At 38.3% G+C, this 21,103-nt stretch overlaps 2 protein-coding genes across 6 annotated transcripts in view; one reads left to right on the forward strand and one right to left on the reverse strand.

The window, feature by feature from the left end:
- Positions 1-7,201, forward strand: part of LOC127872289 (multiple epidermal growth factor-like domains protein 6) — a 30,078-nt gene extending 22,877 nt beyond the window's left edge. Inside the window, exon 11 of the mRNA XM_052415618.1 lies at positions 5,656-7,201. Coding sequence (XP_052271578.1) covers positions 5,656-5,876 — 221 coding nt within the window. The 3' untranslated portion in view covers positions 5,877-7,201. The remainder of the gene's footprint in view (positions 1-5,655) is intronic.
- Positions 7,202-8,279: 1,078 nt separating this feature from the next.
- The window catches only part of LOC127874489 (HBS1-like protein), a 65,370-nt gene continuing 52,546 nt past the window's right edge, over positions 8,280-21,103 (reverse strand). The window contains exons 14-16 of one of the 5 annotated variants that reach the window (XR_008046949.1): positions 13,653-13,756; positions 12,721-12,821; positions 10,922-11,066 (exon numbers count right to left, since the gene is read on the reverse strand). Coding sequence is in view for 3 of the 5 variants with exons in the window: in XM_052418845.1 (XP_052274805.1) it covers positions 8,450-8,485; positions 10,922-11,066 (181 nt within the window). In the remaining 2 variants the exon portion in view is untranslated. Of the gene's footprint in view, positions 8,486-10,842; positions 10,862-10,902; positions 11,067-12,720; positions 12,822-13,652; positions 13,757-14,673; positions 14,784-21,103 lie in introns of those variants that run through there. The other 4 variants (XM_052418845.1, XM_052418847.1, XR_008046947.1 and 1 more) reach the window with 4 other exon arrangements.

Below are 21,103 nucleotides of genomic sequence, written 5' to 3' on the forward strand. Positions count from 1 at the left end.
TAAGGTTAATTGGGAGGTGTGGTCCCATAGATAGCGTGCGCGCGCGGTATTTTAGTTGGTTAATTTGCCTTTGTTGACCCAGTTCTATCATTCCACATTCAGCGTGCAGCAGAACGGTGCTTGTAGATTTACGTGTACCAGTTATAATTTTAAGTGCCGTATTTTGGATTACTTGTAATTTATTGAGTAATGTTTCACTGGCTGAATTGTACGCAATGCTTCCGTAGTTTATTTTTGCCCAGATAGTGGCTTTATAAATACGCATAAGGGCTTTTTTATTCGTACCCCAGTTGTTTCTTTGGATGCATTTTAGAAAGTTGAGGTCCTTTTGGCAGCGTACAACTAGTTTAAGGATGTGGTCTTTCCATGTTAAATATTTGTCAAATGTCATACCCAAAAAAGTAATGTTGTCAAGAAGCGGAAGAGGAGCACCACATAGAGTAAGTTGTGGGGGGTTAGGGGTTTTCTTAGATCGAGTTGATTTACGTGCATTGGCCGCTACTTTTTGTGCACTGGCAGGGAATAAGATTGCTTGGGTTTTTGTGGGATTTATTTGGAAGCCATACGATGCGCTCCAGTTTTCTATTGCAGTTAGGGCTTTTTTGATTTTAGTAATTGCTAGATTCGGTGATTTAGATGTGGTCCATATTGCACTATCGTCTACAAAAAGTGATAAATTGATTAGATCAGTGTTATTTTGTGAATTATGTGCCTTAATTTCTCTGTCTATGGTGTTCATAGTCACGGAAAATAATATTGGAGATAGGACACTACCTTGGGGACAGCCGTTTATAGTCTCAACTGATTCTGATGTCGCGTCATGCAGTCTCACTTTTATTTTACGCGTTGTAAGAAAAGCTGCAAGCCAGTTGAGCATTTTACCCTCTATTCCTAACGTATTAAGTGTTTTAATGGCGTTTTCGTTCCATAGTTTATCGAATGCGGCTGTGAGGTCTAAAAATACGGCTGCTACGGTTTGACCGAGATTTTGGGCTCTTTTAATATCAGCTTCAAGGCGTACTAAATGATCTTCGCAAGAGTGGTTAGATCTACAGCCCGATTGGACTTCTGAGATTTTGTTATGTTTTTCTAGATACGCGCAGAGTCTCGGTTTTATCATTTTCTGCATTAGTTTGGTGAACGTAGAGGTTAAAGAGATCGGCCGATATGAGGCTGGAGAGTCTTTAGGCTTATTGATTTTAAGGATCGGAATTATTGTGGCCTCGTGCCATTCATCAGGAAGAGTACCTTCAGACCATGATTTATTATAAAGGGCAAGTAATTCTTGTTTCCCCGAGAGTGGAAGTTGTTTAAGTATCTTATAATGGATGTAATCGTCGCCCGGCGCGCCGTTTTTGCATGTAAGGAGAGCTGATTCGAGCTCGAACAGGCTAAAAGGAGCATTGTACTTGTGAGTTTTTTCCTCGGTAAGAGATTGTAACCAGACAGAAAATTCATTTTTTGTTTTTATTTTCTTTGCAATAAACGTTTCAGAGTATCCTTCGTCACTGCTTACTTTTTGATAATGTTGTACCAGGGCAGAAGCTTTATCAGCGTTAGATACAAGAACTTCGTTGTTAACCCGAAAGATAGGTGTATTAGTAGGGGGTCTGCCTTGCATGCGCTTAACTTGATCCCATAGATCTTTGCTAGTTGTTTTATGTGAGAGATTATTACAGAATTCGTTCCAGCTTTCTAATTTTGCCTTTTTTAATACTTGTTTAGCACTTTTGCGGGCTTCCCTATATTTGTCATACTTAGGTCCGGTTCTGATTCGGATACATTTTCTCCTACATTTTTCACGATATTTAATGGCGTCTGTGCATTCTTGATTCCACCATGGTACAGACCGTTTGAGTTTTTTAGGTGTTTTGCTTACAGGGATTGAGTTATCAAGCGCAGTTTTAAGTTTTGTTATATAGGATTTAAAGTAAGAGTTGGTGTCAGTATTATCTACATTAGGAAGGAACTCATTATTACACTGAGTTTTAAAGTTGTTCCATTGTTCAGGTGTGGCTTTGTGTATTTTCCATTTGTGTTGTGTGGACGGAAGGGTATTCTCTATTCTTGTCTTAATGTTTATTATGATTGGAAGATGGTCACTTCCAAACGAGTCGTCAATGACATTGAAATCGCTTATAGCTTGAAGATGGGCTGAGGTAAGAGCTAGATCGATCGCGCTGTCGGGTTGATCTTCGCGATCAGACAATCTCGTTATTTGACCGTCGTTAAGGAAGTTTATGCTGTTATTGTTAATTAATTTTAGGAGATTTTCAGAGTTATCGTCGCATCGTGGATCACCCTCGGGGTTCCAGCAGGGGTGTTTTAGATTGAAATCGCCAACAATAATATTATTCTTTCTATGTTCAACTGAATGGAAAATTTTTGCATAATTTTTACACGTATTATCTTTAGTTTGAGCATATACGCATTGAATGCGGAATGATTGGTGCTTAGTCAAGTACAGTGTGAGGGCACACGATTCAATAGGGCAATCTTGATCAATGTTTATTTTAGTAAATGAAAGGCCCGATTTTACATATATTGCTACCCCAGTGCCTATAAGTTTTTCTCTTTGTTCACCTCGCACAGGTTCTTGATATCCTTTTAAATGAACTTGTCTGTGATTACTTTTGTAGTTCGTTTCCTGGAGACATACTACATGCACTTCGTTGTTATTAACATAATTTTGAAGCTCGTACATTTTTGCATTTGAGTTATGAGTAACCCCTCGGGCGTTCCACGACATAATTGTAAGACTGTTTATATTATGAGTATGAACTGTCGCAGACATTTGGGGTTTGGTGTGTTAAATTGACCTAACGTACGGGCTTAAGGCTACTGGATTAACTTAATATATTCCGTACGCGTGGCGAAAGAAGACCGGAAGCGGCGGTGCAATCGCGTGTCCTTTGCGGAGGCTATGGCGCATGATCGGGGTCGAGCTGGTACGGGCCATGCGTAGCCGGTTTCTATGTATATTGAAGGGAGAATACGTGGGGTGGTCGGATATCCTGTGTCGTTGCTGATGATGGCGTTGTTGCCTAGGTTGTTGTTGTTGCCTTGTTTGTTGCGGTGATGGTATAGGATTGAGCATTTTTTTAGGGTGATCTGAAGTTTGTGAGCTGGAGGGTAGCTTATGCTGTTGTTGTTGCTGATGGCGGAATGTATGTTCAACATTGTTTGTGGCTACATTATTTGTGGTTGATGTTGATGCCGGTTGTTCGGGCGGAGTAGGAGTGGTATGCTCAATATTATATTGCGCCTCATTTTCGGGGAATTTGTTTTTGAGTATGGACAAAATTTCTGTTTCAGATTTACCAACTAACTGTTTAGCTATTTGGGCAAGATTGGGTCGCTTATTTATAGCTTGAAGGTTATTGATGTATTGATTGGTAACCTTTAAGTTTTTGCTGTTGATAGTAGATTGGTATTTGAGATAGATCGGACACCCCTTATACGCCGCGCTGTGCCCGCCGCCACAGTTTGCGCATTTCCTAGCGTGCCTGGTATTGCACGATGCGTGCGAATGATTCCCCGCGCAATGTGGGCACTTCGCGTTATTGTTACAAACATTGGACGCATGGCCGAACATCTGGCATTTAAAGCATCGAAGAGTTGCTAGGAGCGCGGGCTTAACATTGTGGCCTAGTATATTTGTTGGGGCGTTTTCCGTCTTGAATGTGACCGTAATGACATTGTTTTTAAGACCACTATGGACTGCTTCTACATTGGATTTGTTTTTTAGATCGTTTTTTAATTTGTCTATATCCGCGTTTTTGGGAACCTGGATGACACCCCTTGCAAGTTTAGTTTGAGCAATTAGCTTGAAGTCAAATCTATCAAAAGAGAAATTAGGGGTCTTACTCTCTCAGAGCCTAGCAGTTTGATAAAGGCTTCCCCTATTGCCTTAGCCTTCTCTCGCGGGAAGATCACCGCGACAGTGGTAAGGCAAAAGGTAAGCCATATTGCCGGGGCTTGTTTATGGGTTTGGGAGCATGATGGCCCGTTGGCAGGGGGAGTAGTCTGCTTCGTGGTCGATGGGGTTTTGGACATATTGTCATTAATTGTCTGGAGAGTCACGGTTACAGGGACGATTGGGGTTATTGAGGTGTCATCGGTAATACGCGTCGCTGAATACGGAGCGCCAGACTCGGAGTCAATTGAGATGTCCCCGGGGCGGAACATTGCGCGCTTGATTTTAGGGGTTTCCGTCATTGAGGTTTCCTTACTGGAGAACGACCTCTTCATTCTCCTGAGAACTTTCTTAAATGGCCCGGACATAGTAATGATAGGAAGTGCGGTAAGGTTTGATTTAGAAAAATACGTGTACGGTAGTCGTTTTTCTTAAGTTTATCTTAATTATTATTTCCCTTGTAAAATCTCAGTCTTGTTTCCTTAAGCTGTTTGTATGTAATGGAATGAAGCAATTGGGTACTTATGTTTGCGATTTCGCCGCTCGCGCAGTGTTTGGATTTAAGTTGATTGAGGAAAATTCTTTGTTCTTTACGTGCGAGTAGTTAATTATCTATCAATTATTTGCGGTTCGATAGGGACTTCGCGAGTAGTCTAGTAGGTCTTAATTGAGAACTAAATAGGGCCCTTTTGGAAAAACGGAATGTTCATTCACATTTATATACCCCATACTTTCACCGCAACACATCTTCCATTGTTGGAACAGTTTTACATACACAGAAGGGACAGTTACATTAACATTTATTACAAACATGAAACTATAGTTGTATGTGGGCAGGATCCGATAAGGATTCATAAACTACCCTTACACTATGTTAGAGACACAGCGGAAATACGTTGGATCTAGAAGATACAGTGAAATCATGAGTATTTTTGTGTTTCAAGGGAGATAATTATATTTCACAACAACGTTATTTCCATATTCCGGGATCTATTAATAGATACACGTTCACAGTCGATTGCTTTTATATATATGGAGAAAGATATGCGTGAACAACCAGATACACAGACATACAAACAGACAGACAGACAAACAGAGACATATTCCTATTGGAGACTACGGCGTGTGCGCCTAGCTACGGTGCAGAATGAAGCAGACATACTGTGAAATCCCCATCCCCCAAAAAAGGATGGTTCATTCACAGTTATATACCCCATAATTTCACCGCAACACATCTTCCAATGTTGGAACAGTTTTACAAACACAGAAGGGACAGTTACATTAACATTTATTACAAACATATATATATATATATATATATATATATATATATATATATATATATATATATATATATATATATACAAAAACACAGGAATGCGAAAGCTGATTATACCAATATTAAAAATAAATACACAAAAAACTATTGTTCACGGTTTCGTAAAACTTTATTTTTCGACTATTTTAACAGTATTTAAGTTAAATAACGCTGTCAATTAAACCTTTTTGAAATTTTTGCTTGACAATATGGTTTACAAATACTAAGCGGACATACTTAAAGCAGTCCATATTTAACTGAAACAAGCCCTACTTGAATCAGAGGTAGGGAGCGAACGGTCGTTACATTTTTGTTCATGGCCTTTTCCAACACGCCCGGAATCGAATCCACGATTCTAGGGTTTATAATTGAGCTATTTACTAATACAGCTAGTACATAATTGCACTGGTTATCATTGCAGTTCTTTCCTTGCCCGTCGTACGTCCAAAGAACTTCCGGCCCGTCTACACAAACATGTCGCCGGTAGAGACAGATAAGCAGTTCCGGTTCCGGCCGGATTCCGTGCACTCTGCACCGGAAGTGGGAGTGGCCGGGCAGTACGAGGAGATCAGACCTGAGCACATGACGTCAGCAAGTCCCTTGTATACCGAGGTTGAGTCGAGGTTCGGCAATACCAAGTAGGAGAGCTGCGCGCATTCCCATATGTTTGTTAGAACAGTGATATATTTTGTGTAAATCAAATTTTAGCGTACATGTATATGTGATGTTGTATCCTTGATATAACGGAATATAATTGCATCTGGTTTAAAATAACGTAATGTGATTTTAAATTGTTAATTTTGTTTGCACAATAAGTGTGTTTTCCTCATTTTAACACATTCTTGGATAGGTCAATTGTATCTCCCATGATTGTACTAAAACAAGGTGTTTTTAAATACCGTTTATATATTTTACAAAAGAACGAGTGGTTTAATTGCTTACTTATTGTACTAATGCGTTTGAGTGTGTGTGATAAATAGCACAGCCTAGCTGACTGCCCCATATTCCCACCCAATCCATTTTTATATATAAATATGTACAGTGCAACCTTAATGTTTTTACGATGCGGAGACCCGTATCAGCTAATGTATCAAGACTGAAGACATAAAATGGAAATTGCTCAGGTAAAACTAGGCGCAATTCATGTACGTAGTTTTATCACTTATTAGCCTGAACAATACGCACATGCTAATCTGGGACAACTATCTCCTCCTAGAATAGATTTTTGTTAAAAGACTTCCTATTTACAAAAAATGCCATAAAAGCGGAAAGATCCATCCAAGTTAAGTTAATTGGTGCACATGCATTTAGCCCTGTTTTCACAAAAGAAGGCTTATATAAACATTTGAGTGTAGCTTCAACATGGAATCAAATGTTATAAAGTGTCTTTTTTTATTTGTAAATGTAATATATTGTTGTATTTGTATTGTTATTGTTCATGCACTATTTGTTAAGACTATTACCTGCACAACAACCGAAAAACAAGGGACAAAATTGTCACAAAACCAGGTTTTCAATTTGAAAAAAAAGTCTGATAAAGGGAGACAACTCAAACTGAACTGATTGTCTATAATGAGCCCCCTTTGTTTCAAAAAAATAAATCTATTTTTAGTCGTGACGACCTTGAAATTGGAGATATTGACGTAATTCTTTCGTGCCACACACCGTCCAATGATGGTGAACCAATGTGCCAAATGATTTTAAAATCTCACAATGAATGACAGAGTAATGGCACAGACAAGCTCATTTATGGCCATTTTTGACCTTTGAATTAAAGTGTGACCTTGACCTTAGAGATATCGACGTAATTCTTTTGCGCCAAACACCGTCTAATGATGATGAACAAATGTGCCAAATGATTTTAAAATCTCACAACGAACGACAAAGTTATGGCCCTGACAAGCTTGTTCCTCCCGCCCGCCGACATTCGCCAATCTAATAACTAGTTTTTTCCTTCGGAAAACCTGGTTAATGATAATTCTTGTTTTGTTTATTGAACTATTGTCAATATATGTCACATACATTTTATAAATAAAAGTTGAATACCACGTGAATTGCAGGAGTTTTGCCAACTGTGCGAGGATTCAATCAAGTCTTCTGACAAATAATTGTTGTAACTCACTGCCTCTTGAAATCATTTCAAGCAGCCACTTATATGAGCCGCGTTCTGAGAAAACTGGGCTTAATGCATGTGCGTAAAGTGTCATCCCAGATTAGCCTGTGCAGTCCGCACATGCTAATCAGGGACGACACTTTCCGCCTAAACTTGATTTTCGGTAAGGACGTACATCCTTGAAACTAAACATACCATAAAAGTGGAAAGTGTCGTCCCTGATTAGCCTGTGCAGACTGCAGAGGCTTATCTGGGATGACACTACGCACATGCATTAAGCCCAGTTTTCTCAGAACAAGGCTCACATATTTTCATCTGATGTTCCAACACATAGCACATAAACTGTGAATCAAATGATTGTGCATGGAAGAATATGTTATATATAACGTTATCCCATTAACGTTCATTCCGAATTTTGAAGTGGTTAACTGCTGCATGTGTTTATGTGTTCTACTGATCAAGTATTTTACCACATTATTTTAACTTTTGGCACACGATATTTGAAGCACGTCATGCGAAAATGGGTATTATGTCATAGCTCCACACTAGCCCTCCCATTCATACAGTCCTGTAAAGACCTTCCACTAAAAAGTCACACAAGGCTTAGTGGTCTCATTAGCCGAAAAGGTAGCTCCTAACCGCCGAGCTACCGCCTGTGCGAATGCCTGTGCTAGTAAATAAAATGCTTGCTGCATATGTAATCATACATATTTTTGCATGACTCAGATCATTTGTCATTTTTTTGTGTCTCATCTAGCAGAGAAGAGTTTCAATATGCCAATGATCAAAGACTTAAAAAATTTTTCTCTGTATCGCTGTTTACAACAAACTTTTATTTAAATTATCAAAAATCCCAAACTGGAAAAGAATCAACATCAGAATTAAAAAGTGTATAGAGATTCTTTGGAAGCAGTAAATATCAAAGAAACATTCGGATATTTCTGTTTATTTTGCCAAAGCAAAACATAATTGCACCATCATAAAATAAAACTCCCCTCCCCCCTCCTCCACACTTCCCAAAGTAATTCCCAAAACCCAAGTGCAGAGCATTTTGAGCAGTCACAACAGGTAGGTCAGAGGTCTAGTTTGTGGCTGCTTGTTGTCATTCAGTTCCATCTTTAGTCTTTGTCTTTAATACCTGCACAAAAAAGCAATAGTGGTATTCAAGTGAGTCAATATCTAGGATAACTAGGCTTTATGCAGTCAGCACACACACATCGGATTTTTTAATTTAAAGTCTCTTCTAACAAGTGTTCCGTGGTCTGAGACATATGCCCCCCACCCCCCCATCCCCCAAAAAAAACCTTGACCTTTGACCTAGTGACCTGAATATCAATAGGGGTCATTTGCCAGTCATGGTCAATGTACCTATGAAGTTTCATGATCCTAGGCCTTAGTGTTCTTGAGTTATCATCCAGAAACCATTTGGTGGAGGGACCAACCGACAGACCGACGACCATCATGTGCAAAACAATATACCCCCTATTCTTCGAAGGGGGCATAAATAAAAATCTAATCTAGAAAGAAAGAGTCAGCCCTGATTTGCATATGGGGACAGCATTACATATAAAACATCATTATAATGGACCCATTACACATTAAACACTCAGATAATGACCACATGACACCACAATAAAAGTTCATAATTATTACCATATTACAAATTAAACATCCTTATAATTATAATCCAATTACAAATACAACATCATGATGACGACCTCATTACAAAAAACATAATGATAATAAACCCATTACACATAAAACAAGATGCTAATCACCCTATTACTAATTTAACATCATGGTTACAACCACAATGCAAATAAAACATTTTGATAATGCCTCCATTACAAATACAACATCCTGAAAATGATCTTAGTACAAATTTAACATCATGATAATGAACCATAATGCAGATAAAGCATCATCATAATGACTGCATTAAAAAAAACATGATTGTGACCGCATAAAAATAAAACATCCGTATAATGGCCCCATTACACAAAATACATTTCGATAAAGACCATGTAAGAAAAAACATCCTGAAAATGAACCCACTGCAAATAAATTATCATGATAAACAATTAAACATCCTGACTTTCCCTGCTAGCTTTTCTTCTACCTCTTCAATAAGTCCGGCTGCTATGGTGTGGCCACTGGTACCTACATCTTCAATGAGTCCCGCTGCTATGGTGTGGCCACTGGTATCTACCTTTTCAATGAGTCCCGCCGCTATGGTGTGGCCACTGGTACCTACCTCTTCAATGAGTCCGGCTGCTATGGTGTGGCCACTGGTACCTACCTTCTCAATGAGTCCCGCTGCTATGGTGTGGCCACAGATACCTACCTCCTCAATGAGTCCGGCTGCTATGGTGCGGCCACTGGTACCTACTTCTTCACTGAGTCCGGCTGCTATGGTGTGGCCACTGATACCTACCTCTTCAATGAGTCCGGCTGCTATGGTGTGGCCACTGGAACCTACCTCTTCAATGAGTCCGGCTGCTATGTTGTAGCCTCTGGTACCTACCTCTTCAACAAGTCCGGCTGCTATGGTGTGGCCACTGGTACCTACCTCTTCAATGAGTCCGGCTGCTATGGTGTGGCCACTAGTACCTACCTCTTCTATGAATCCCGCTGCTATGGTGTGTCCACTGGTACCTACCTTTTCAATGAGTCCGGCCGCTATGGTGTGTCCACTGGTACATACCTGTTCAATGAGTCCCGCTGCTATGGTGTGGATACTGGAACCTACCTCTTCAATGAGTCTGCCCACTATGGTGTGGCCACTGGTACCTACCTCTTCAATGAGTCCTGATGCTATGGTGCAGCCACTGGTACCTACCTCTTTAATGAGTCCAGCTGCTATGGTGTGGCCACTGGTACCTACCTCTTTAATGAGTCCGGCCGATATGGTGCGGCCATTGGTACCTACCTGTTCAATGAGTCCTGCTGCTATGGTATGGTCACTGGTACCTACCTCTTCAATAAGTCCGGCTGCTATGGTGTGGCCACTGGTACCTACCTCTTCATTAAGTGCGGCTGCTATGGTGTGGCCAATGGTACTTACCTCTTCTATGAGGCTGGCTGCAATGGTGTGACCACTGGTACCTACCTCTTCACTGAGTCCGGCTGCTATGGTGTGTCTACTGGTACCTACCTCTTTAATGAGTCCCGCTGCTATAATGTGGCCATTGGTACCTACCTCTTCAATGAGTCCGGCTGCTATGGTGTGGCCACTGGTACCTACCTCTTCAATGAGTCCAGCTGCTATGGTGTGGCCACTGGTACCTACCTCTTCAATTAGTCCGGCTGCTATGGTGTGGTCACTAGTACCTACCTCTTCAATGAGTCCGGCTGCTATGGTGTGGCCACTGGTACCTACGTCTTCACTGAGTCCGGCTGCTATGGTGTGGCAACAGATACCTACCTCTTCAATGAGTCCCGCTGCTATGGTGTGGCCACTAGTACCTACCTCTTCAATGAGTCCCGCTGCTATGGTGTGGCCACTGGTACCTACCTCTTCAATGCGTCCGGCCGCTATGGTGTGGCCACTAGTACCTCTTCAATGAGTACCTACCTCTTCAATGAGTCCCGCCGCTATGGTGTGGCCACTGGATCGCAGCATGAACCTCCCCAACTCCTTGTTGTCCTTGTACAGCTCCACACACACTGGGTACTCCAACTCGATCTCTACCACCGCACTCGAGTTCTTAGTCAGGCATCTGTTAGCACAAGAGAAAATGTGACTAATCACATATTAACAGTTTGTCAGCTATTTTCAAGGCAAACAGTCCAGAAATGTGTAGACTTATGGCCAGATGTGTCTTGCACATTTATAGTTCATGGTGATGACGCAATTTAAGTTTCTAATCACTCAACAAATGTGTAAATGCTGGACCCCTATATGCTTTCCCTACAAATGTATGATAAATAAGAGGCCCTTGATGGCCCTATAGCATTCAAAGCAAACCAATTGAAGACTTGACTTGGTGGTCTAGTTCTTTACATTTTTTGCCCAAGATTCAATCATTGTCAAGACAAACATTCTGACAAAGTTTCGTCAAGATTGAGAAAAATATATTCCTTATGGTGTTGTTACAAGAATGTTTTTAGCTTTGGGCTGGTGACCATAGATTTTGGAAACACAAGACACAGATTGACAATTGGTTCAGATATTGTCATGGTAAAAATTCTGACCTAGTTTCATGAAGATCGTGTGTAAAATGTTGTTTTTAAATGGTAACAAGGCTTTCCTAAGTTTTCACTTTGTGACCTGTTAAAAAAATGTATTTGACCCATATTCAAACTCGGCATGATATTGTTAGGAAATCTGCCCAAATTTAATCAAGACTGAATAATTAATGTTGTCTTTAGAGTGGTCACAAGATTCTCTTTCATGATTAAACCTGATGGCGTAGTTTTTGGATAAACATGACCCATATTCAAACTGGCACTTGTTATTTTCAAGACACACATTAAAAGCAAGTTTCGTTACAATTTAGTCATAAATATGGCTTCTATGGAGATAACAGATTTTTGTAAGATTTGACATGGTGACCTTGTTTTAATGACACATGTGACCTGAATAACAAGGCTATTGTCAAGCAATATGGTCCCCTACCGGCTCCACCATTGTCAGAAATTCCACCATTTTCAGAATATTTTTTTGGTTACCATAGCAACCACAATTTTTGACGTAAGAACAAAACGAAATGACATGCATAATGATTATATTGCCTTCTATCCATGTTGCAAGTTTCATGAAAAAATATTAAGAACTTTTAGAGTGATCGCAGGATCCAGAAAACCACCATTTTCAGCAGTATTTCTAGTCTATTTGTTGCCATAGCAACCAGAATTTTTGACGTAGGAAATGAAATGACGTGCATAATGTCCATATAGCCATCTATCCATGTTTCAAGTTTCATGAAAAAATATGAAGAACTTTTTAAGTTATCGCAGGATCCAGAAAAGTGTGACAGACTCACAGACGCACAGAGCGCAAACCATAGGTCCCCTCCGGTGAAACCGGTAGGGGACAAAAAATTGGCCTTCATGTTGTCAAGAAAAAACATTCGGACCAAGTTTCATTTATGAGAGCCATTAATGTCGCCATAAGAAATATTTTTTTTAAAGATTTGACCCAGTTTTTGGTTGCACATGACTCAGATTCGAACAAATTCCAGATATTGTCAAGAAAAGAAATAAGCACTCAAGACTTAGGGTGACCACAAAAGCTCACCATTAACACTTCATGCTTATGTAAGCTAATAAAAAGTATATTGTCGGATTTATCAATTTTAACAATACATGTAGTTGCTTCTTGATCTCACAAGTTTGCTTTTTTGTCTCTCCCATGTCCCTTTTCACACATACTTAGGTCTATTTTTCACCACCTCTCCCGTGCTCTTGTTGAGCTGTGAAACAAGCTTCTTCACGATGGCAGGCTCCGTCACAGTCTGTTAGTGGAATATCACCTGCAATTGGCATGAAAGTCATATAGAATGGACGAGAAAAATGTAGGAGAACTATTGGAAAAGAAAATTTGGCTAAATAACCAATGTCTGACATTTAAAAGGACACATATCCAACAATTCCTGTTGTATGTTGGCTGATCATTGAATGTGACCTAGATGTCATGCCCCAAGAAACATGTAATTTTAGTTTGATTAGATAAAAACTTGTATTAAGAGAAAGAACAGAAATAAATAATTCACACCTATAATTCAGCAACGTACAAAATGACGCCATAAGAAAATAAACACCTGCACCCACATTATAGTTGAGCCTTGTTCTGGGAAATCTGGGCTTAATGCATGTGCGCAAAGTGTTGTCCCAGAGTAGCCTTTGAAGTCTGCACAGGCTAATTGGGGACAATACTTTCTGCCTAAACTGGATTTTTTTGTGCCAACGCTTGACTGCATTTGTTAATAAATGAAAGCTTGTCAGATTATTATGTTTTTTAGAGGTCACAGTTACCTTGACTTTTGACCTAGTGACCCCAAAATTGGTGTGGCGTGTAGAACTCATCAAGGTGCATCTACATTTGAAGTTTCAAAGATGTAGGTGGAAGCACTTTGATTTATGAGCAAACGTAAAGGTTTTAGAACGACGCCGCAGGACGAATAACAGCGAGCTGGCTACGACAATACCTCAGGTTTTCTCCGAAAACAGCCGAGCTAAAAATACTATAAAGGGAAAAGTGACGTCCCTAATTAACCTGTGTGGACAGCACAAGCTAATATGGGACGACACTACGCATATGCATTAAGCCCTGTTTTGCCATAATGAGGCTCCATTCTACTCACAGTGAAGCCTCTGGTGATGAATACCTCCAGATTGAAGAGTACCACCCTGGCTAGGATACGACTAGCACATACCACAGGGGTCTGACAGTCACATAGAACACTGCCTGAAAATAACAATATTAGCTAAGAATAACAAATAACGAAAATATCGACATGAAGGTTATACAGCTGTGAAAGTTGGAGCCAAATTGTCTATGCAGAGTTGAAGAAACAAAAATCGTTTTACTACACATTAAATAGCGGGAAAACAGACAAAGGACCATCATTCTGCCAAAACTTGTCACAGCTCAATATCCGTTCTAAAGAATCATCTACGCCTTAAAGTTATTCAACTGTGAAATTTTGAGCAACATCCATTCAGTAGAGGACTTTATGACACAACATTGTGGTACCACATATTCTAAAGTGGAAAAACTAACAAAGGGCCATTATTCAACCAAAACTCATCACATCCAAAATTCCTTTTTCTACAAATGAATGTAATGCGATATGCTTGTTGGCACAAATTTCACCAAATAAATAAACACGAGTTCAACTCTAAATATTTTAGGAATATATAATAATCTTTTGTGGAAAAACAAATAGACATAAGATCATAAATTCTGCAAACATTTGTTGCAGACAAAATTCCTCTCTTTTGTGCGGACTGCACAGACTAATATGGGATGGCATTTTATGCACACGCATTTAGCCCTTTTCTACAGTAGTGTTGTTACAAGGATGTTTTGAGCTTTGGGCTGGTGACCATAGTTTTTGAAAACACAAGACCCAGATTTAAAATTGGTTCAGATATTGTCATGGTGAACATTCTGACCAAGTTTCATAAAGATCGTGTCAGAAATGTGCTTTCTAAGGTGATAAATGAAGCAAGGTCGTCCTAATGTTTCACCTTGCGACCTGGTTATTTAATGCATTTGACCCAGAATCAAACTTGGCATTGATATTGTTGAGGGAAATCAACGGAACGAGGCTCAAATGATCCCTGGCTTGCAATCTGGGGTGAGCAATATGGGTAATATGGGTTTGGGAGTCTTACCTACTCCAAAATTTGTAATATCGACCCCTGTGAATACAAACTGCACATGATCTCCAGCAAATGCAAAATTACTGCCTCGTCATTGATAGAGATTCCTGAAAAAGAAATAAATTGAGTTATATGGTACAACAGCATAAACAAACTTTTAGAATGAATACTTTTTAATGCTTTTACAATTTGAAATGCATCTTGTGCCATATTTTCTAAAACTTGCATTTCAATACTTGATATAATTTCATTAATTATTCTAAAACGTTGCTTGTTTTTTAATAATGACTTTGTTTTATCATACATAAAGGAACCTAAAGACATAATTTATTCTCTTAATATTTAGTTTACTCTAACAGGTGGCTCTATCCAAATACATATAAGCCGCCTCATGTGAAAACTGGTCTTATACCATATGCAGCCAGCATAGCTTCAGATCAGCCTGCGCATTTTCCCCATGATGGGACTTATATGGTTACCACAGTACAAGGCAGCATTTGCCAAGGGACATAATAATAATATAATGTTCTTTTGACTATTTCTCTGAGTACAGTATTTCTTAATGTAACTGCAGCCAGTTAAACAGCTCACACCATTCCATGGAATAGCTGAGAAAATAGAAGCGTCAAACCAACACTTAATGACAGTGTATTCCCTAGCAGGAATGACTGACCAATCTGATCAAAAATCAGACGAAATATCAATTTAATATAGTATATGGTAGTTCTAACATTTTTTTTATTTAGAAACGTTTTTCTACCGTTTTCTTCCAAGAATATTGCTGACACCGTTTTTAGTGAATTTTTTCAAGACCGTTTTATGTAAAAACCTTCTAAGTAACTAAAACAAATTTCGTTCGTAAAACAATTCTGTTCTGGTTGATAGTGATCTCACATCTACTTTCTATTTCCTTTGTTTACTGTTCTGGGAGAGGTCAAATTCATTAGGCCCTGGTTTAAGGATATGTAGAATTTCATTGGTTAATTTAGAAATTAACATATTCTCAACAGGAAGTGGGGCATATAGCACTTTCATTCTTTGTAAATGTGTAAAAAAAATAGCGGAGTACGATGAATGTTTTCTGATTTATGACATGTATTCTGACCTGCCTTTCTATGGATTTAATGAAGTAGAGTTTGAAAGTAATAGAGATGTGTAAATTGAAATTAAAATGAAATTAGCATAGTTACGGTTACGCAACTATGCTTATGTTAGAGCTACATTTCGAAAACCGACATGGAACGGTTGACCATTATGAAGCCTTACCTGATCAAAAATCAGACGAAATATCTATTTAATATAGTATATGGTAATTCTAACATCTTTTTTATTTAGAAACGTTTTTCTAACGTTTTCTTCCAAGAATATTGCTGACACCGTTTTTAGTGAATTTTTCTAAGACCGTTTTACGTGAAAAAACCTTCTAAGAAACTAAAACAAATTTCGTTCGTAAAACAATTCTGTGCTGGTTGATAGTGATCTCACACCTACTTTCTATTTCCTTTGTTTACTGTTCTGGGAGAGGTCAAATTCATTAGGCCCTGGTTTAAGGATATGAAGAATTTCATTGGTTTATTTAGAAATTAACATATTCTCAACAGGAAGTGGGGCATAAAGCACTTTCATTCTTTGTAAATGTGTAAAAAAAAAGCGGAGTACGATGAATGTTTTCTGATTTATGACATGTATTCTGACCTGCCTTTCTATGGATTTAATGAAGTAGAGTTTGAAAGTAATAGAGATGTGTTAATTGAAATTAAAATGATTTACTTTGAGCCAGAAATTAACGTTACGAGTAGAGCTTACGGTTTAAATGTGGCATCGAATTTAATGGATTCGCGCAAATTCTGGACGAGTGTTGTGTCTGTAAAATAATTAAACGGAATGCCGTAATTGTATCAAGTCGAAAAAGAAAACGGATGGTTGCATAATGGTATGCGTGAAATAATGTAATTCTACGTATTTATTTTCATAGTTATGTCATTTTGTAACCATTCTCATTCGTCACGATTTGGAATTCCCGTTTCTAAAAATAGAACATTTTGGTAGCATGAACCAACAAGGGAGGCGACTCGTGATGTCAGAAAATGTTAAGGTTACAATAAACTAAATAATCGAGTCATGAAGGACAATAAACTAAATAATCGAGTCATGAAGGTCTGTACTCTCTAAACCAGGGACCTATACTGCATAGGTCCCTGTCTAAACAAATCATCATATTTTCCTCGAAGGCATGTTTTACACTTTAGATTGTTGTTCTGGTTTTATCGTTTGGAGATATTGATAGGGTAAGCATAGGTGTTCACTATTAAATACCTGAAATAGGATAAAGTTATAGATTAAAGTAAATAGGGGTACTGCAAAAGGTTACAATCCACTAGAAAACGGCCGAAAAAAGAAGGTGCAAAAACAGTCGATTTTGATTTGAGTCGAATTCTTTTTTGGTTTGAACATGACATATCTTTTTTATTGCTTAAATCGATTCAGCTAAGAATGCCCGTCAAGAAAAGGTATGGTTATAATGGTCTCTATGTGCAAAATGTTGTATTTATTTTCGCTCAAATTTGTCGCTTTTACATTGAAACATACAAGGAAACTATTTAGTATATTTTGACCTAAACATTTACTTCAGCAGCAACTTCCCTGTATCTTGCAACTATGCTTTCAACGCTATCGGCGCTCTCGTTAAATATTACTATCCTCACTTTTATGGGCGCCGTGTGAATGTCCACAAGCGATTTGCCTCAGTGCAGAAGTTGGGAACAGTAGTGCATTGTTTTCAAGTGCTGGTAGAATGAATAGTCGCTATGGAATGTAACAATAGTCTTCGTACGGTAATTTACTTGCACATTAAAACAATGAGAGTTTTACTATAAATAAACTAGTACTGCATAAAGACGAACTATTACCTCACAGGATTTCAACAACTTACATTGGCGTACATGTTTGGTATGTAACATTTGTTTTTATTCGCGATTTAAACACATAAATAAGATTATTAAATAGTGCAACACATGTATATCGTGTTTGACTTTACTTGCTTCAGCGTAAAATTATTTTTACGCTATAATATTTAAAACCGTCGATACTATTTCTTCTCTTAATCAAAGAGTATATGATATCAAATATTTGAAGATTATTTAGACTTTAGGGTGTCCAATGAGAAATGAAGACAACGCAGTGAAAAATATGTTAACATGTCATCTCAGAATTTAGTTTTCACAGGCTTATCTGGAACGACACTTTAAGCACATGCATCCAGCCCAGTTTTCCCGTAACGCGGCTCTAGTATGGATTTGCGCACATTCGTCCCGTAAATTGACAATAGCATCATTATCGCTTTATACTAAGTTATGTCTTACATTTCGTGCTGATTAAAATTGGTATCAATTTTTGATGTTAAGGAGTGAATGATACGATAAACGACTTCATCTATTAAAACGTATAAAACACAGCAATACTAGAAATTCGGATTATCCAAGGAATGACTCGCGACACGCATTGCATATTTACAGTTTCATGTGAGGCAAAAAACTTAATCGTTTCGACTGTTATCGCCAAATGATGTAGGCCAGGGTATTTATTTCGGCCTAACCTTTTTATTATTAGTCGTTATTTACTATACAGAGGTTTTATTCCACTGGTATTCACTGAGAGAAATCTACCAGATCCTTTTTTTTTATTCATTTTACCAGATCCTGCTTAAGCATTGTTTCTTAAAACATAAAAGTGTATTTTGCATATAAGATTGAAACAAGCAAGAATGCTTAAAAATCAACATTGATAACCAAAGCAAAGTTGGGTCATTTGGGTAAGAGGAAACAACTTTTTAAGGTCTGACTTATTTATTTCGTGTTATTTTTTAAGAAGTGTCTTATAATAGCTGTTATTATTATACAATTAATAATGCTTGTTGTACAAGTATTAAGATGTCTTTCGCGAGACTGACGTTACTGTTAATGACAATAAAGATACAAGCCTCGCGCTGGGAAAAAACGGGGTTTATTCATGTGCGTAAAGTGATTAGCTTGTTCAGTTCGCACAGGCTATTCTGGGACGACACTTTCCGCATAAACGGGATTATCGCTAAGAAGAGAATTCTTTTAATGGGACCTTTTCCCAGATTTTGGCATAAATTGAAGTTTGTCATTAAATGCTTTAAATTGATATTTAAATTTTAGAAATAAATAGCTCCAGTAAAAAACAAGAATCGTACCACTGACCCTTGGAGTAAAAGTTGAGCACTTAAACCACTAGGCCATCCGTGCTTTAGTACGGACGGGGGTACGTTATACTTTATATAAACAATATCCACGTCATTTCACACAATATAACGATATCAACATAACTCTCCAAATTATTCAATCGTATCGCGTTTGTAACACTTGATAATTTTCAGATTTTTAAATCGTCGACAGATGCATTTAATGGATATTTTAGAGCATAATAAAAGTTCAGTATTACTTTTTTTCCCGCGAAATATAATAATTAACCGATCGCCTTGGCCTAGTGGATAAGGCGTCCGCCTAGGGATCGGGAGGTCGAAGGTTCGAGCTCCATGGGGAGCGTTTGTCGAAGGATGGATGTTTGTCATGGGACTTGTTCCGATTAGGCCGGCTCGTGAGCCGCGAGCGTTAAAAAATGAATGGTTACCGACTTCTTTCCTCCTGGCGCCTGGCACAGTGATAGGAGTTGGGAGGTACATGGTATACACGCAAAAAGTGTCTCATAAGCCAAAATTGGCTGACCCTTTCAATAGGGGTGACACTATAATAAAAAAGACCTTTACCTTTACCTTTTACAACGAAAATTTGCTAATCTGAAACAATTTATTTTCAATTGTATCAATTTATCAAACGTGAAAAGGTCCCTTTAAACATAGAATTCCATAAAGCGGAAAGTGGCGTACACGTTAAAGGGATCTTTTCACGCTTTGGTAAATTGACAAAATTGAAAAAAGTTGTTTCAGATTCGCAAATTTTCGTTTTAGTTATGATATTTATGAGGAAACAGTAATACTGAACATTTACCATGGTCTAATATAGCCATTATATGCATCTTTTGACGATTTTAAAACCTAAAAATTATAAAGCGTTGCAACGCGAAACGATTGAATAATTTGGAGAGTTCTGTTTTTGTCGTTAAATTTTGTGAAACTACGAAGACTGCTTATATAATGTATAAAATACTTCGAATGTATGTACTCGGCGGAATAGCTCAGTAGGCTAAAGCGTTTTTACTTCAGGACTCTAGCAGGACTCCAGGGGTCACTGGTTCGAAACCTGGTCCAGGCAATGTTCTTTTCCTTTTTTTAATTTTATTCTTGATTTTTTACCGGAGCTTTTACGATCCAATGTTTACATTTATCGATATAAAGCATTTAATGAATAAGTTAAAAAATGCCAAAATCTGTGAAAAGGCCCCTGAGCGGACTAAACAGGCCATTATTTTAAATACCGCCGATGAAAACGAAAATGTTAAAAATGAGATCTATGGTAAGCAGCATGGTCGTATTTGTCACTAAGTTAGTAATATAATCAGCCCGCGCCAGGGAGCGAATGTCGGCTAGAAGTGTAGAAATTGCTTCCTCGTACCTTACTTGTCACTGACACCTGGTCAGATCAGTTTGGAATAGACTAGAGAGTATACTGTTACAGAATATTAAACAAGGAATTTTAGACTGCCATTTTGTGTGCATATCCAGACAATCTTAACGTGTCAAAACGCAAGAATGACAACTGTTGGTTTAAAAAAAAAACTTATTGGGTGTTTTGTTTGCTCGTACCATATTTTTTCAAATGCAGTTGCTTGTCTCCTTTAGCAGTATCATTATGCAGCGTTATTGCCTCCATAGTACACACAGACTTATCTGGAACGACTCTGTTCGTATTAACTGAATGTTTGCTTCGAAAAGATGTCTTTAAAACGAAAAATATCACACTAGCTGAAAGTGACAACCCTCATTAGTCTAAAACAACACTTTACGCACATGCATTAAGCACCATTTTTCCATAACGAGGCTAAAATGTGCATGCGTATATATGTAGTTTAAAAGTAAATATGCCCGTTTCAGTTTCCAAGATGACTGGTAGTTTTGCCATGCTTACGTTAATAACCGGGCTACTTTTCGGTAAGTATACGTGTTCATATGTTGATAAAAAAAAGTTGATAAATTGTTGAAATTAATATTTAGAAATTATTTCCTTCATTTTGATTGTCATCTTTTTTCTGCAAATTGGTACTTACAACTTGGACTGAAACATGTTGTTTTATTGTTCTTCTTACATGCTTTTTCATACACTTAGAGGTGTATTTTTTTATTCATAGGTTTCATTGCCAAAGTCACATGCGAATGTTTAGGCCACTGTCACAACGACCAGTGTGAAAACACCACAAATACGTGTTACGCGTGCGCAAACGGCTGGTG

Source organism: Dreissena polymorpha, chromosome 3, assembly GCF_020536995.1.
Source record: "Dreissena polymorpha isolate Duluth1 chromosome 3, UMN_Dpol_1.0, whole genome shotgun sequence".
NCBI lineage: Eukaryota > Metazoa > Mollusca > Bivalvia > Myida > Dreissenidae > Dreissena > Dreissena polymorpha.